General features: G+C 37.4%; 1 protein-coding gene across 1 annotated transcript; it reads left to right on the top strand.

Moving 5' to 3' along the window:
- The first annotated feature begins 9,245 nt into the window (after window positions 1-9,245).
- LOC122137070 lies at window positions 9,246-11,416 on the top strand. Its single transcript, XM_042722490.1, has 2 exons — window positions 9,246-9,731; window positions 11,021-11,416. Exons 1-2 carry the CDS (start codon window positions 9,431-9,433, stop codon window positions 11,365-11,367), a joined length of 648 nt encoding a protein of 215 aa, XP_042578424.1. The 5' UTR covers window positions 9,246-9,430; the 3' UTR covers window positions 11,368-11,416.
- The last annotated feature ends 5,443 nt before the right edge of the window (window positions 11,417-16,859 follow it).

The raw sequence follows: 16,859 nt of genomic DNA, 5'->3' as shown, positions 1-16,859 counted from the left end.
ATTATTTGCCACCCATTCTATCTGCCCCGGGAGTTTTCATCGATCATCGTTACTGCTGTTTACATCCCACCACAAGCTGACACCGGTTTGGCTTTGTCTAAGCTTCACCTAAGGGTATTTTTGGGGCCTGGAGAAGTTTTGTCATGCCCTGACATTTGTGCTTTTTTCAGTTTCTTATAAATATCTAAATGGCTAAAGTCTAATCTCACTGTAATCAGCACAAACTGGGCTATAATAATATGTGAGCAGCATGTATGTACATGATTGTGTTTTTGAGAAAAAAAAATGTTATGCGTGGTTAGTGAAAAACTAAAAATGTTAAATCACTCGAATAAGGCAATAAAACACATATAGAAAATTGGTTCACAGGACTTTTGAGAACTGGAGCTTGTAGTCTAGAATTTTTTTTTCTAAATGATGTGAAAATCATCTTGTTTACTCACTTACAGAAAACAATATATTGATTTAAATTTTCTAAGACACTTTTTTTGTTGGTAAAAAGTCATATGCGAGTAGGCGTCAACTATCATGAATTCACACCTGAGAAGACAAAGGCCTGCATAATGAGCTGCATAATGAGCCATTCAGTCAGCTGTGTCACTGAGAGGGATGAGTTACAAGAAAGAATGTGAGGACAAAATAAATGTATATAATTTTATGTTTGTAGTTTATTTAAAATATATTTTATTATCCCACAACATAATTTAATATTCACTTGTGAGTGCAGTTAAACAGTTTATTAGGAACAATCAAAGCTGACTTTCAAACTGAATTTTTTGCATCATTACTCCAGTCACACAATCCTTCAGAAATCCTTTTAACAATCTTATTTTCTACAAAAAAAACATTTATTGTTATTATTATCATTATTATTATTATTATTATTAATGTTGAAAAGAGCTGAAAATTTTTTTTTTTCAGGTTTTTTAGGGGGGATAAATTGAAAGAACAGCAATGATTGTTACTTTTGTTACAGTTACATTTATTGTTACTTTTATATTATTTACATCTAGCTTTTGAATGGTATAGTAGTGTATATTGTTATTGAAACTTCATAATATTTCACTTGATTATACATTTAGTCAGGAATTATAGTTTGGAAAAAGTCTTTGGAAAAAGTCTAACTAGTAAAATGTTTACACGTTATGTGAAAACTAGTACAAGTATATAAATAAATAAAAAGAGACTTACTCATTTTTATGATATCTGCTGAATAAAGTGCTTCATTCTTTTTTCTGAGGAAATCCAAATCTCAAATCCTTGTTCACATCACATCTTTTTGGGGTGAATATGTCTTATTCCTCTCATCGTGAAGCAAACAGTAAAATAAAAAAACTTGAAGAACAGTCTCGCTGTTGTCTTCTGTTGTGTGGGCGTATTCAAGGCGCGCGCTTCAGTGAAACATAATTTGAATAGCGCGCTCGGCGCGGGGGCGTGGTCTCATTAGAAGATAATGAAGGGATTCGTGAAAAACGGACATCACTTTGTTTTCATATGGATTACTTTATCACAGAATATTTGTTTTTGGGAGCAATTGTTTAGTTTAAAAGTAGACATGTCAGGCTTTCTATAGATATCTCTCTCATGTCTCTTCGTTGAGTATTCACTGAGTTACAATTCATTTTATTTACGCATTTGTAACTGAAGATCAGCGCAGACAAAGGCTGCAGACAGCACTCCTTGTTTGTTATCTTTATTTTATAAGTGCACAAAGTTTTGTTGTTATTATGTCTGTATACAAAAAAAAGTAGACCCTTTACAGATTCGATTGATGTATTGCTCTTATCTGTACGATCAAAACTGAAAGTGTAATTTAAGTTCTTTTCGGGGTTAACAGGAGAAAATACCCCAAAACGCGTATACGCGTTAATTGGCTCCAGAGGGTTAAACGCTGCAAAAGCAGAGCTGTTAAAATCATCAAGGACTCAAACCACCCCAGTAACCATCTTTTCACTTTGCTGCCATCTGGTAAGTGCTTCCGTAGCCTGATGGCAAAAACTGAGAGACTTAGGGGGAGTTTCTTCCCCCAGGCCATCAGGCTCCTAAACTCAAAACCAGCCTCTTAACATCTTCATGTCTCCACTTAATATTCACTTTATCAGTAAGGTATTCATCATTCACTACCTCACACTGACATACTGACATTGTCAACCTGTTTTCACATTTGCCTCTTGTACATTCCTGTGTATCTTAATATTTAAGACTACAGTATAATGCACATATGTACATTGCCTCTTGTACATCCCTGTGTATCTTAATATTTAAGACTAGGGCTGTCAAATGATTAATCACGATTAATCACATCCAAAATAAAAGTTTTGTTTACATAATATATGTGTGTATACTGTGTAAATTTATTATGTATATATAAATACACACATGCATGTATATATTTAAGAAGAATATGTTATGATTATATATTAAATATATTTATATATAATATAAAATATAAGAATATAAATATATAAATGTATATACATGTAAATATTTTCTAAATATATAATTTATGTGTGTGTATTTATATATACATAATAAATATACCCTGTACACATACATATATTATGTAAACAAAACTTTTATTTTGGATGTGATTAATCGTGATTAATCATTTGACAACCCTATTTAAGACTACAGTTTACTTTCATGCACATTATTTTCCACTATATAATTAATTCTACAGTATACATCTTTTTATATATTTTATATTTTATTCTTATATTTTTATTGTTTACTTTTATTTCATTCTTTTATAGCTATATTTATGTATATTTTCATCTGTGTTGTATTCTTTAATTATTGCACTGTCCATGGAGCGGACCTGACTCACATTTCACTGCTGGTTATATATGCTCTATATAATTGTGTATGTGACAAATAAAAATCTTGAATCTTGAAAACAAGAGGTGGTGGAATGTGCATTTATGTTAACAAAGCTTGGTGTACGAACACTGTCATTGTTGGGAGAGACTGCTCAGCTAACCTAGAGTTTCTCATGGTTGAGTGTAGACCTTTTTATCTGCCACGGGAGTTCACTTCCACCATTATAACTGCAGTCTATATTCCACCGGATGCTAATGCCAAGCTTGCTTTGAACGAACTTCATTAGTAAACGACAGACTGCTCACCCGAAGGTTACTTTTATTGTCACGGGTGATTTTAATCACTCCAAATTAAAGACAGTGCTCCCCAAATTCCATCAGCATGTTTCCTGCCACACCAGAGGAGACAAAACTCTGGATCATGTTTACACAAACATTGATGGAGCTTACATTGCGACCCCCTTCCCCCACCTCGGGCAGTCTGATCACCTTTCTTTGTTTCTCAGCCCTAAGTATTCACCCCTCATCAACCGTGTGGAGCCATTCCTGGCCGTGTGCTTAGGGCATGTGCAGAGCAGCTTGCAGGGGTCTTCACAGACACTTTCAACCTGTCCCTCACCCAAGCAACTGTGCCAACATGCTTTAAGTCCACATCCATTGTGCCAGTGCCTAAACACTCCTCCCCAATGTGCCTGAATGATTACCGTAGCATTCACACCTATTGTCATAAAGTGCTTCGAGTGACTGGTTCTAGCACACCTCAAAGACTGCCTCTCACCCACACTGGACCCACACCAATTTGTTCACCGTAGAAATAGGAGCACAGAGGATGCAGTATGCACAGTGCTGCACTCTGTACACACACACTTGGACAATAACAACAAATATGTACAGATGTTGTTTGTTGACTTCAGCTCAGCATTTAACACTGTCATTCCCGCCAAGCTGACCACAAAACTTGGAGATCTGCACATTAACATCTCCCTCTGCAACTGGATTATGGACTTTCTGACCAACAGACCTCAGCATGTTAGATCATGTTAGACCACAAACACCTCCAGCCTGGTCAAGAAGGCTCACCAGCGCCTCTTCTTCCTCAGGACACTGAAGAAGAACCAGCTGTCTTCAGCCATCCTGGTGAACTTTTACCATTGTGCGATCGAGAGCATCCTGGTGACTCTCCCCCTGACCATAGACTGTTTAACCTCCTGCCCTCCGGGAGGCGCTTCAGGAGCCTCCGGACAAGGACCAGCAGATTTAGGAACAGCTTTTTCCCTACAGCTGTCTCCTTACTGAACTCTGCCCTCTGACACTCCCCAACACCACACACACAGACTCCTCACCCCTCCTCATCACTACATCTGATTTACAAACAAGCAAAAAACAGTAAACTTGTTATTACTTGCACTACTGTCTGTTCATTCAGAATACTGAGTAATCCATTTGCACACTGAAATATTTTCTATGCACTTTTACTGTCCATTGCACTAGTGTAAATGATGTTCATATGTTCATAGTTTCTGCTTACAGTGTACATACACTTATACATAATCCATCTATATAGTATGTTCATAGTACACCTATCTGTATATCATGCTGATAGTATTTAAAATCTGTAAATTATGTCCATAATACTGCCTTATTTGTATATTTATTGTACATTTGTTACATATTGTAGACACTGTATATTCTGTACTTACCGCTTATTGCACTTCTGGTTAGATGCTAACTGCATTTTGTTGCCTTGTACCTTACATGTGCAATGACAACAAAGTTGAATCTAATCTAATCTAAAACATGGGACATAGTTTTAGAGTTTGCACTTGGCTAACTGGGGCCCAGGTCAGGAAGCAGACAGACTGGCTAAAGGGAACGTCTGCTAGCTGCCTCACATCACAGAAATCAGTTAATTCTCAGCACATAGAGACCCTTTCACCTAGATATCACACTATAGAAACTGTGTCTGTTCCCCGAACTAGATAATACAAAAAACGTCCAAACCAATTTAAGAGTAACAATTTAATTGATGTTCAATGAATAAACAAACATATGTTATATGGATAAACTAATGATAAAGCTTGGCTTATTGAATATCAGGTCCCTTTCTACAAAAGCACTTTTTGTTAATTTTATGATCACTGATAATAACCTAGATGTGCTCTGTTTGACAGAAACCAGGCTAAAACATGATGATTACAATATTTTAAAAGAGTCTACCCCCCAAAGATTACTTTTGTAAATATGAGCCATGTCCAAAAGGTAAAGGGGAAGGTTTCAAGTATCAATCTGAGTTAGTGCTGGCTGCAGATAAAGTTTTAATTGTTGGTGATTTTAATATCCATGTTGATAATGAAAAAGATGCATTGCAATCAGCATTCATAGACATTATGAACTCTGATGGGGTTAGACAACACGTGTCAAGACCTACTCATTGTGAAATCATACACTAGATTTAATACTGTCACATGGAATTGATGTTGATGGTGTTGAATTTATGCAGCCAAAAGATGATATCACAGATCATTATCTACTCATGTGTAAACTTTATATATCTAAAACTGTAAATTCTAATCTTTGTTACAAGTATGGTAGAACTATTGTTGTCATGGTACCAAAATTTCAGTATTCAGTACCAATACCAGTGAAAATCCACGGTTCTCGGGTCCAATTTCGGTACAAAGCAAAACACAAAAACATGCTAATTAAAAAAATCACTATACTTTCATTTAATCCAAACTGTGTACATATTTAATTTTAAAGGAATTTAGAATTTTAAAGCCAAGAATAACAACTAAGTTAGCTAAAAAATAATTAAAAAAAAAGCCCAGAACTGCTTTTCTGACTGATATGACACAAACAATGTTAATTTGTACATTCTCTAACAAGTATATTTTAGATTCACAATTCATTAAAAAGCATCTGGTGTAAAAATAGTAAATATGTCATCCAGTTTTTTTTACCCTAATAAAAGTTATTGGAGCATTAAATAGTTAATAAAGAAACTTAATTCTAATGCTCATTATATTAGCGTAAGCCGCACTTATGCTAAAGATTAACTACTCTAATAACAACGTTAATTTCAATCCAACATTCAAATTAAAATATTTCATCATATTCATAACAGAAGCGGTGCTTTCCACGGCGGCATATGCAAATTCATTCTCTGCCAGCAGGAGGTGCTTGTAGAGCGCGCAAGAGAGAGGTTTCCCCAGTAACAGCTGTAATCAAATAAGCGCTGAGCCGCACTGCGCTCACAAACGCTGCTCAGGCATTACAGGCAAGATTAAGTGAAAATGACATCCATAATTTTCTTAAGACAGTCGGTTTTCTTCAGAAATACAGTGATATAAATACACCCGCACCGGATTTAGACTTTGACACGAGCAGTGCTCATCTTTATTCAACAAAGTCAACGCCTTTGGAAAATCTGTTTGTTGCGGTCAGTTTTGATATTTCCCAATGTATGGGAAACACTGAAACTTACCTGCTTGAACTCTTTAATTTGATCTGGATGTCTGTCTTTAAATTATTTTGTTAGTTTGGTGTTTTTCCTCCTTTTGAGGTCGCCTCATCTCAGTGAGAGATGAGTGCATCTGTGCACCTTTCGGATAGTGCACCAAGAACCGGGTTGACCAGGTACTCGGTACCACCGGTACTTAATAAAAAACTGGTACCGTAACATTTTCGTTTTTTTAGTACCGACTTGGTCCCGAAGTACCGGGTCTTTTGACAACACTACGTAGAAACATCACTTCTACCACAAAAGATTGCTTTGTAAGTAATCTTCCTGATTTATCTCAATTCCTCAGCATATCCAACAGCTCAGAACAACTTGATGATGTAACAGAAACTATGGACTCTCTCTTTTCTAGCATTTTAGATACGGTTGCTCCTTTAAGCTTAAAAAAGATTAAAAGGTCCCATATTGTCAAAACTGAAATTTCCTGGCTTTTTTCATGATAACTGAGGTCTAAGGGCTATGTAACTACATTATAAGTTTCAAAACAATCGATCCACAGACAAATGCAGACAGCCTGCATAAAGTAGCTGTGCCTTTTCACAAACCATTGTGACTTCCGTAAAAAGGTGACGTCAGAACTAAACAGTCACCGCTTTTAGTCACCACCCCAAGGACTTGCCAAACCCCCAGACAACATCACGTCCATGCCTTTGCGGAGCAACAGAGGTGTAAAGTACTTGAGTAATTTTACTTGATCACTGTACTTAAGTATTATTTTGGGGGATTTTTTACTTTACTTGAGTACTATTAAAAATCAATACTTTTACTTTTACATAATTACATTTTTTAAGGAAAAAAAAAAGAGTACTTTTTACTCCTTACAATTTTATTTACAGTCAAAAAGTACTTATTTTTTGGAGATCACTTCATTCTATTTTCCCTTGCTATTACAAAGCCAATTGAATTGCGCTGATACCCAGTTTAATTTAAATGTTATTTATTCTGCCAATGAGATTCGTTTTCACATTCCATTGAATTGGTCAGACATGTTCATTGATCCTTGCGATGTCATGTCGCATCTATTACCACAATGCACAGCACCTTGACCTGGAAATTAGAGAAATTATAATGGAAGAAAATGGAGGAAGAACGCAATTCAGCTGTGAACACAGTCCAGAATCAGCTACAGGAACAAGAGCACAGTATCTTAGTGATTTTTTTTCTTTTAGTTGTATTAATAAGGATTCATACAAGATGAAATGTGTCCTTTGTCTCCCGCTTAATAAAGAAATATCGGCCTTCAAAAGTTTGCCATCAAACTTAAGGAAGCATATTGAGGTAAGTACGTTAAGCATTTTGTGTTACTGATCCATTTGTGTGTGTGTGTGTGTGTGTGTGTGTGTGTGTGCATGTTTTTACCTTTACGGCACACCTTTTATATGTGTAGTGGGCCTATTCTCACTAATGCATGCGATTGACAATATAAGGCTCACACAATAAAATGTTAGGAATGCATTTGTAATTGTCTGTAAATTATTTTCTATGGTAACGTAAGTAGGTCCACAGGAAATTTGGCGCCTATAGCAGTATTTCTTTTATCATCATTATCGTTCCACACTCTCATTGTGTTTGATTTTATGCACAACACAAGAAAAGATATCCGTGAACTGATCGACCAAGCAAAAAAAAGTGTTTCTGCTACAAGACCTGGATTACCAAAAATCATGTTGTATTGTTGTCAAAACTAATGTAATGAAATCAATTCACCCTGTCATGTCAGCCTTACAGTCCTGTGTTTTTGACAGTATAATCAGAAATAAATTCATGTTTGATAGTCACTAAATGCTACTGTATTTCTAAAATCAACAAGTATTTAACATCATAAAGTTTGCAAATGGCAGTTTTATTAATGCTGTAATCAGAGAGTGTATAAGTGTAATTGTTACATTTATATTGCATACAAGACTTCTTTTTAAATATTTATTTGTTGTTTTTACAGAGAATGCACCCAAATTACCTCAAAAACTACTCTAAATTGACAGCACAGAAGAGAAAGATTGGGACCTCCACCCATGCTTCCAGCAGTAAGCAACTGAAAGTTGACTCAGTTTTCCCAGTTAAACATGGGTCTCCAATCACTTGAAAAGCTGTATTAAGGTACATAATTCAAGGACTTCATCCTTTCAGCACTGTTGATCTGCCATCATTTAAAGAGCTGATTAGTACACTGCAGTCTGGCACTTCTGTCATTACAAGGCCTACTTTACGTTCCAAGATAGCTGAAGCTGCTCTGATCATGAAACAGAAAGTGACTGCTGCCATGAGTGAAGTTAAATGGATTGCAACCACAGTGGATTGTTGGACTGCATGTAGAAAGTCATTCATTGGTGTAACTGCTCACTGGATCAACCCTGAAAGTCTTGAAAGACATTCCGCTGCACTTGCCTGCAAAAGATAAAAGGGCTCTCATACTTTTGAGGTACTGGCCAGTGCTATGAATGATATCCACTCAGAGTATGAAATACGTGACAAGGTTGTTTGCACAACCACAGACAATGGTTCCAACTTCCTCAAGGCTTTCAGAGTTTTTGGTGTGGAAAACAATGATATCGAAACTGAGGCAAGAAGGTGTGAAAATGATGACACTGATTCTGAAGGCTGTGGTGAGGGAAGTGATGGCGTGGAATTCCAAGACGACTCTCAAGTTCTGGACCATGATGATGGCTTCGAATTTCATCTACCAAAACATCAAAAGTGTGCCTGCCACATACTTAATTTAGTCTCAAGCGTAGATGCCCAAAAAGCTCTCTCAAATGAACACTACAAGAAACTCTACTCTTCTGTCTTTGGCAAGTGTCAAGCTTTATGGAATAAAAGCAGCCGATCGGCTCTAGCAGCTGAAGCTGTTGAAGCAGAAAGCAGGCTTCAGCTTTTAAGGCCAAACCAAACTAGGTGGAATTCAACTTTCATAGCTGTTGACAGAATTTTTCAAATTTGCAAAGATGCAGGAGAAGGCACACTTAGGAATATATGCACCTTTCTTGAGGTTCCAATGTAAGTATTTTTCCTCTCTATTGATGCAAATTTGGGTTGTTGTTGTTGTATACTCTTTGATTATGCCAATTACTCCTTTAGGTTTAATCCAGCAGAAATGCTGTTCTTGACAGAGTGGGCCAACACAATGCATCCTGTTGCAAAAGTACTCGACATCTTGCAAGCGGAAATGAATACACAGCTGGGGTGGCTGCTGCCTAGTGTCCATCAGTTGAGCTTGAAACTTATGCGAATCCGCCAGTCTCTCAGGTACTGTGGCCCACTTGTGGATGCCCTACAACAAGGAATCCAAACACAATTCAAGCGTATGTTTGAAGATCCCGAGATCATCGCAGCTGCCATCCTTCTCCCTAAATTTCGGACCTCTTGGACAAATGATGAAACCATCATAAAACAAGGTAAATTAATGCAAGCAACATACACTTGACGATTTCCAATCTGGGCAACATTTGAGCCATAGGGCTGGGCGACATGACCAAAAATTAATATCTTGTTTTTTTTTTTTTTGGTTAAATGGCGATATGCAATATGTATCTCGGTACTTTCTATGTTTTTCTATAAATGTTATTTCACATCCTGCCCAATGATATCCTACAAACAATGTTAATATTGAAGGATATGGAAACAAATTTAGTGAATGTTATGTAGGCTATGCAATAATATTATGTGCAAAAATTAGGTTAAAATCACATTAAATTCTACCATTGAAACATTACAATCTAAATTTTTTTTTTTTTTATTGACTAAAGGCTAAACTAAAACTAAAAAAATATTAAAAGCACAAACTCAATATATTTGTAGGTTAAAAATTCCACATATAGCAAATTTGTTGTCACCAACAAATATTTTAGCAATATGTATATTTTAGTCAGAATTATTGCGCTACTATTCTATAGTGCTCTGTCTGTTTGGCGCGCATGCAAGCAGCGGCGCGCGTTCACGGAAGCTTCAATATTAGCGTAGATCCACTTGCAGGAGCTCGTTGTCCTCTCCTGACAGTGAAATAGACATTTGTTTGACTTTCTAACATTTACAGATGGAGAATATACCTGTAAAATGTAAGTTAAGCATTGAGGAAAGCACCACATCTCAAATGCATTCAATAGGGCAAGTCTGTCAGTCAGCAACAGTCTGTCAGAGCATCTGACACCAGACAAGCTGCTTTAAACTTAACTATATCGTACCAGTTATTTATTTAACATGTTTAGGACAAATTGTACTATGTACTTTCACTGCAGCAGCTCACACTGCATCCTCTGATATTTTTCAGATGTGCTCGTATCAAAATATACTGTAGTATTGATATTCATTGCCTATACTTAATACTTAATTGGTATTGCCTAATTCCATATCGTTTAACATACCGCCCAGCCCTAAGCCATACCAATGTTTTTTTTGGTACTTTTTAGGAATATTATGAGACTATCTTTGGCTGTGATCTCAATATGAATATTGATGTATAGTACTCATGCAACAGGTTGTAGTTATCCCTCAGTGTTTCTTGAAACAAAACTCTAATGTCTCATGTGGCTTAGAAATGCTGTTTGAATTTATGCTAAAGTAAGTTATTTGCATGATTGTAGACATTTAGATGTGGATGACAGCACGTAAATGTAGTTAATGACACAACCCATAAAATTTGTTCCCAGAATCCCAAACCTTTCTCTATATCTGCTCAATCTTGTAGGCATCAGACTGCATCTGGAGCCTTTGCATCACACTAAGGAATTGGCCAACAGTTCATCTGATGAAGATTTTTTCGCTTCTTTGAAACCAACAACTTATGAAACCAGAAAAGAGTTGGATGGATATCTGGCCTGTGTTTCAGACACCAGGGAGTCTCTGCTCACGTTCCCTGCTATTTGCAGTCTCTCTATCAAGACTAATACACCTCTTCCTGCATCGGCTGCTTGTGAGAGGCTTTTCAGCACTGCAGGATTGCTTTTCAGCCCCAAAAGAGCTAGGCTTGACACTCACAATTTTGAAAATCAGCTTCTGCTCAAGTTAAATCCGAGGTTTTACAACTTTGAGTAGCATGTTGCATACTGTCATTAGATAGTAGTCTTATAGTTTGATAATTAAATTCAATTAAATACAAACAGTTCTAAAGCAGGATAAAACCTTGTATGTGGTTCATTCACCTTATATGTGGTGCATTCATGTTTTTAGAGATTAAAAGCTTAAACAAGAATCTCTAGGTTTCATTCTTGTTTTTACTTTTACTTCTTTAATACTCAAGTACAATTTTAATGTGGTACTTTTTTACTTTTACTCAAGTATGATTCTGGCCAGATACTTTTACTTTTAATTGAGTAACATTTTTACTAAGTACTTGTACTTTCACTTGAGTAAATATTTTTTTAGTACTTTTTACACCTTTGCTGAGCAACAACAACACGGAAACATGTCAACAAAATGCTGTTCAGTTGATGGATGTCAGGAAACTACATCATTGAACAGGCTTTCGAACTAGGGTTGGGCCTATAGACTATGCCATCATCCATTGCCGATGGCTGATAGAGTTCACGATGTTGAGTGGCAGTACTTACCACACATTTGACAAGATTAGATGGTTGTCACTGGTCCTCAGAATCTGCAAATCATTTGCCATTGTCCTATCAGATATTTTTCCTTACTCTGTGAATGTGGTAAGTGAGCTTTCATGTACTGTAACGAAGCGGCTAACCTTTTAGTTGCTCCGCAGAACGCGTTATTTGTTTCATGCCTAGGGTACACCTTCCACCCCACCCCATGATGCCATTGTCCATCACAATGTTTCATTGTAGACTAGACATCGCCCAACCCTAATTTCAACTGAACCAGTTGCAGTGTTTTCAAAGCTGCTGCCACTAATCTGCATGAGCTTACTCACACACTGACATCCTACATCAGTTTCTGTGAAGACGTGTGTTCCCACTAGGACTTATTTAGTATATATCAATAATGAACCATGGTTAACCGCAAAAATAACAGCTTTGTCAAGCCAAAAAGAATGTATACAGGATTGGGGACAAAAACCTTGTACAACAGGCCAGAAACACACCGACAAAGGATATCAGAGTGACCAGAGATACAGTTTTCAGCCAACCCTGCATCAGTGCGGAAAGGCCTGAAAGCAATCACCAGCTACAAGACACCATCCCTCTGCATTGTGACAAATCAAAAACTGGCTGAAGACCTGAATGATTTTATTGCAGGTTTGAGAATCCCAGTCTCACACCCCACACTCGCTCTGGGGTGTGTACTCTCCCCTTTTTGGAAAAAAGATGGCGCCATTGTGGTTGTTGGCTTGCCGTCGCTCCTGTCCTCTGCTGTCTTTCCTGTACGTTTTGGTGCTATCTACAGTATGTGTGTGCTCAAGGAATCAGTACCTTAATTTCCTATGATCCCCAAACCCTTCTTAAAATATATTCCGCTGTCATGGATATGTGTGCTCGAAATCCGAATGGAGAGAAATTCTTCTACACCCGGTTTTTCTCAGCATTCCCGAAGGCCGCTTGCCATGTCGGCTGTTCATTTCATCTGAAATTAATAGGCAATAGAAGGCGTGGAAAAGAGTGTGGAACTTTTTGTCATTTTTGAAAAGATCCTTGCACACATCCATGTCTTGCTCGTTGGATCTGTGTGGAGTCGATAGGTGGGATAAAAACCTCTCTCTTCAGCGCACTATGACCCCCCATTACACCTGTCTACTGCCCATCCTACCAGATGTGGCTACATCTGTTTGCGCTACAGTGGATCATCAAAAGATGTGCTAATCTACTAAATCTCCGGTCACTGGATTATACGAAGCCATCGATCATATCCCCTGAAGAAATTACTCATGTTACTAAACTGGCTATGGTAAACTTGAGATCTCTTCATAAAACTTTCATCTTAAATGACTTTTTTACGTCTCATGACCTGGATTATTTACTTACAATGGAGACCTGGCTTCGCAGCGGTGAGTTGGATCCTATAATTGAACTTTCCCTAAATGACTGTCAGTTGTTTAGTTTGCCTAGGACTATGGGGCGAAACACTTTTAAGTGCCGATTGCTGCCCACGGATCATTATAATACCTTAGAAGTTCAACTACTCCAGTTACAGTTGCCTTGTCCAGTACTTTGTGCTCTAATTTTCAGGCCACCAAATTACAATAAGGATTGTATTCGGGACTTTGCTGGTTTTCTGTCAAACATTGTGCCTACTACAGACAGTCTTATTATTCTCTGTGATTTAAATTTTCATGTCTGATGCCCCTCCAAGCCAATGGTTAGGGACTTTATTAAGCTCATTGACTCTTTTAATCTTACACAGCATTTTTCTGGCGCAACTCATGACCATGGCCACACACTGGATCTGATTTTATCCTAGGGCTGTGCAATTAATAGCATTCGATTGTCGTGCGCATCTCGTCGCGAGGTTGCTGACTGGTACTGAGGAGAGAAAGCATTTCTCCTGTCCTAGCATCTCTGCATTGGTTACCAGTGCAGCATAGGATCCATTTTTAGATTTTATTATTTGTGTATAAAGCATTAAATGATCTAGCCCCATCATACTTGTCCGAACTTCTCAGCTATCAGCAATCCTCTCACTCTCTCAGATCCTCTGATAAACTCTTCTTACATATACCTCACTCTCGCTTGAAATTTAAGGGGGATCTGGCTTTTTCTGTAGCCGGTCCTAGACTTTGGAACAGCATACCTCTAGACATTAGATCTGCGCCTTCCCTTAATGTTTATAAATCCCACCTGAAGACTTATCTGTATTCCTTGGCATTTGGATGAAATGTATGTTTGTTAATGTTTTTTTGTATTGATTGTGTTTTGAGTTATTTCTTTTTATTCTCTTAATCTCTATATTTACTTCATTTGTATATGTACAGCACTTTGCCATACACTATCTGTTTTTAAATGTGCTATATAAATAAACTGACCTTGACCTTGGGGTCAGTGTTGCCAGATTGGGTGGGATTTCTGCCCAATTGGGCACTTTTTTAATTGTTTGTGTGGGTAAAAATTGGCTTGGGCGGGTGGACAAAATTTGGGCTGGTTTGGGGTCAGTTTGGCAGTTTTCAAACATCTAAATTGTATAGACTTATTGGTTAACAAACAAACCCGAGTGTGCATGTATTGCATCCAAACAGTCATTAAGACGTTACTAAACACACACACACACACACACACACACACACACACACACACACACACACACTGCAGAGGCACTTATGTTAACGTTGACAGCTGCACTTATAGCCAATCACAAGGGATCAGCAGAGCAGACAGATGAGATGATTCATGAGTGACAGGTTTCTAGTGTGATAACTGATCTGATTTTGAATGTATGACTGTATATTCAATTAATCACATTGCCTAAATATAAGTTAAAGTGTGGGAGAGTGACTTAAAGAGAAGGTCATATGGTATTTTAAAGTGTCCTAATATTGTGTTTGAGTCCCAAACAACAGGTTTAAATGCATCTAAGGTCAGAAAACATTAATATTAAATGTATATTTGGAGAAAATTACAGAGTCATTTACCAATGATTTCGAAACAATTCATTCCAAGCAAGTTCTGAGCAAACCCCTCCTTTCCTTAAGCCTACTCTGCTCTGATTGGTCAGCTGGCCAAGCCTGTTGTGATTGGCACAGAGAGGAGTCCTTGAGCCAGTTAGCCAGCGCTAGCATTGACAAAGCACCTTTACATAAAACAGTAATATAGTGCTCCAATCCGTTCTTATAATAATGACATAAAATACAAAAACACTTATGCTGGCAAATCATGCCCACAGCTAAAGTTAAGCTGCTAAACTGTGAACACTTGGTGGATACGTTAGCCTGATGAAACAACACAGTTTGTAAACCAAAATATGTCTACTGTAATGTTTGAAGAACGACAGACAAAAAACGCTCTGTCTTAACTTTTAATAAGAACGCAGAGAACCAGCCTAATGGTGAGTTCACACCAGACACGAATGAAGCGTTAAGCGCGAATGATTTACATGTTAAGTCAATGCAAAGACGCAAAAAGACATCCCGCGGCGCAAATTGAGTGTTTCGGGCATTTTTGACGCGTGAAACGCGTGATTTGCGCAAGTTGAAAAATGTGAACTTTACCGAAATTTTGCGCCGCGTTAACCAATAAGGAGCTTGCTCTAGTAGTGACGTGATTACGACGTAGTGAGCGGAGGGAAAATACGAAACAACAATGGAGGACAAAGTCATCGTCGCTGTATGTGGATACCCGAAGCTGTATGATACTTCTTCATACTTTTACAGAAACAGGAATAAAAAGGATCTTGCTTGGAAGAAATAGATTAATTGAATAAAGACCAAATATTACCTGTTAGATTTACCCCATTATATTTTATGTTTAACCACTAAAGAGACATCAGAGCCAGCGGCAAATGTCAGAAGGATTAGCCAAGTTGAGAGTGCTCTCGGTGGATACATGAGCACTCCAAAATCGGCGAAACACATTTTTAAATAGCCGCTGTCTTTATAAATAAACCACATATTTGAGTTTAAAACTACATTCTTGCCTGAAATACTTTTAAAACTACATTTCTTGACACGATAACAGTAATATTATGAAAATTATCAGAATAAATGGTGGTTGAAATCACAATGCTGCATGAACTCAACTGGCAGAAGCCCCTTCCATGACGCGAATTCGCGTCTGTTGTGAAATTAATTTCACGTGCGAATGAAGCGAATTTCACGCACGAATGAAGCGAATAAACTCAAAATGTTCAAGCGTCCAACTACACGTGAATAGGGCGATTAATTCGCGCAAGTCGCATTTGGTGTGTATCAGAACTACAGTAGGACAGTGATACTATGCTTTACCTGGAAACCTAAAGCTGCACTAGGTAGCCTATACATTACATATTAGCACAAAAACTTTTTTTGAGCACTCAATTGAAAATGTACACATCGTATCAATCGTACTTACAGGTTGTGTTTTGGAGAGTTTGTTAGTCCAAATTAAGAAGATTAGAAGCCAACGAAGATGAAAGCCAAGATTAGAGAATCAGTCCTTGGTAAAATTACATGCACACAACAAAAGGTTTTAATTGTAGTTATGTGGTATCCTTGAACACAGCGTCTTCTTAAACATGATGTAAACACACTAACTAGCAGAAGCGTTTGTGGGTAGGTCTAAGTGTTCCTATTTCATGGGCAGGCGGGGATTATGCAAATGTGTTACCCGGTGACGTATACCGGTAACAGGCAAAAGATTCGAAAATATGACGACTCGTTAAGGTGATTCAGAACCAACTCTCTCTTGAGAGACAATATCTTTATTTATCATGCACTTTTTTGATTAACGACTTTGCAGATTGTTTTCATTTAAGGATAGCTACATTATAAACTGCAAAAGAGATATTTTTCAAAAACCCAATGACCTGCTCTTTAACTCTCAAAATGTTAATTACTGTGGAGTGAGATGACATGAAGGCTCTAATATCACTGCAACTCTGAAATCAGAGTACATTTAAATTAATTAATCAAAATTGAAACTAAATATTTGGGTCTATATGAT

This window comes from Cyprinus carpio, chromosome B4, assembly GCF_018340385.1.
Source record: "Cyprinus carpio isolate SPL01 chromosome B4, ASM1834038v1, whole genome shotgun sequence".
Lineage (NCBI taxonomy): Eukaryota > Metazoa > Chordata > Actinopteri > Cypriniformes > Cyprinidae > Cyprinus > Cyprinus carpio.
Note: the sequence above shows the minus strand (reverse complement) of the source record. Positions and strands in the feature narration are given on the sequence as shown.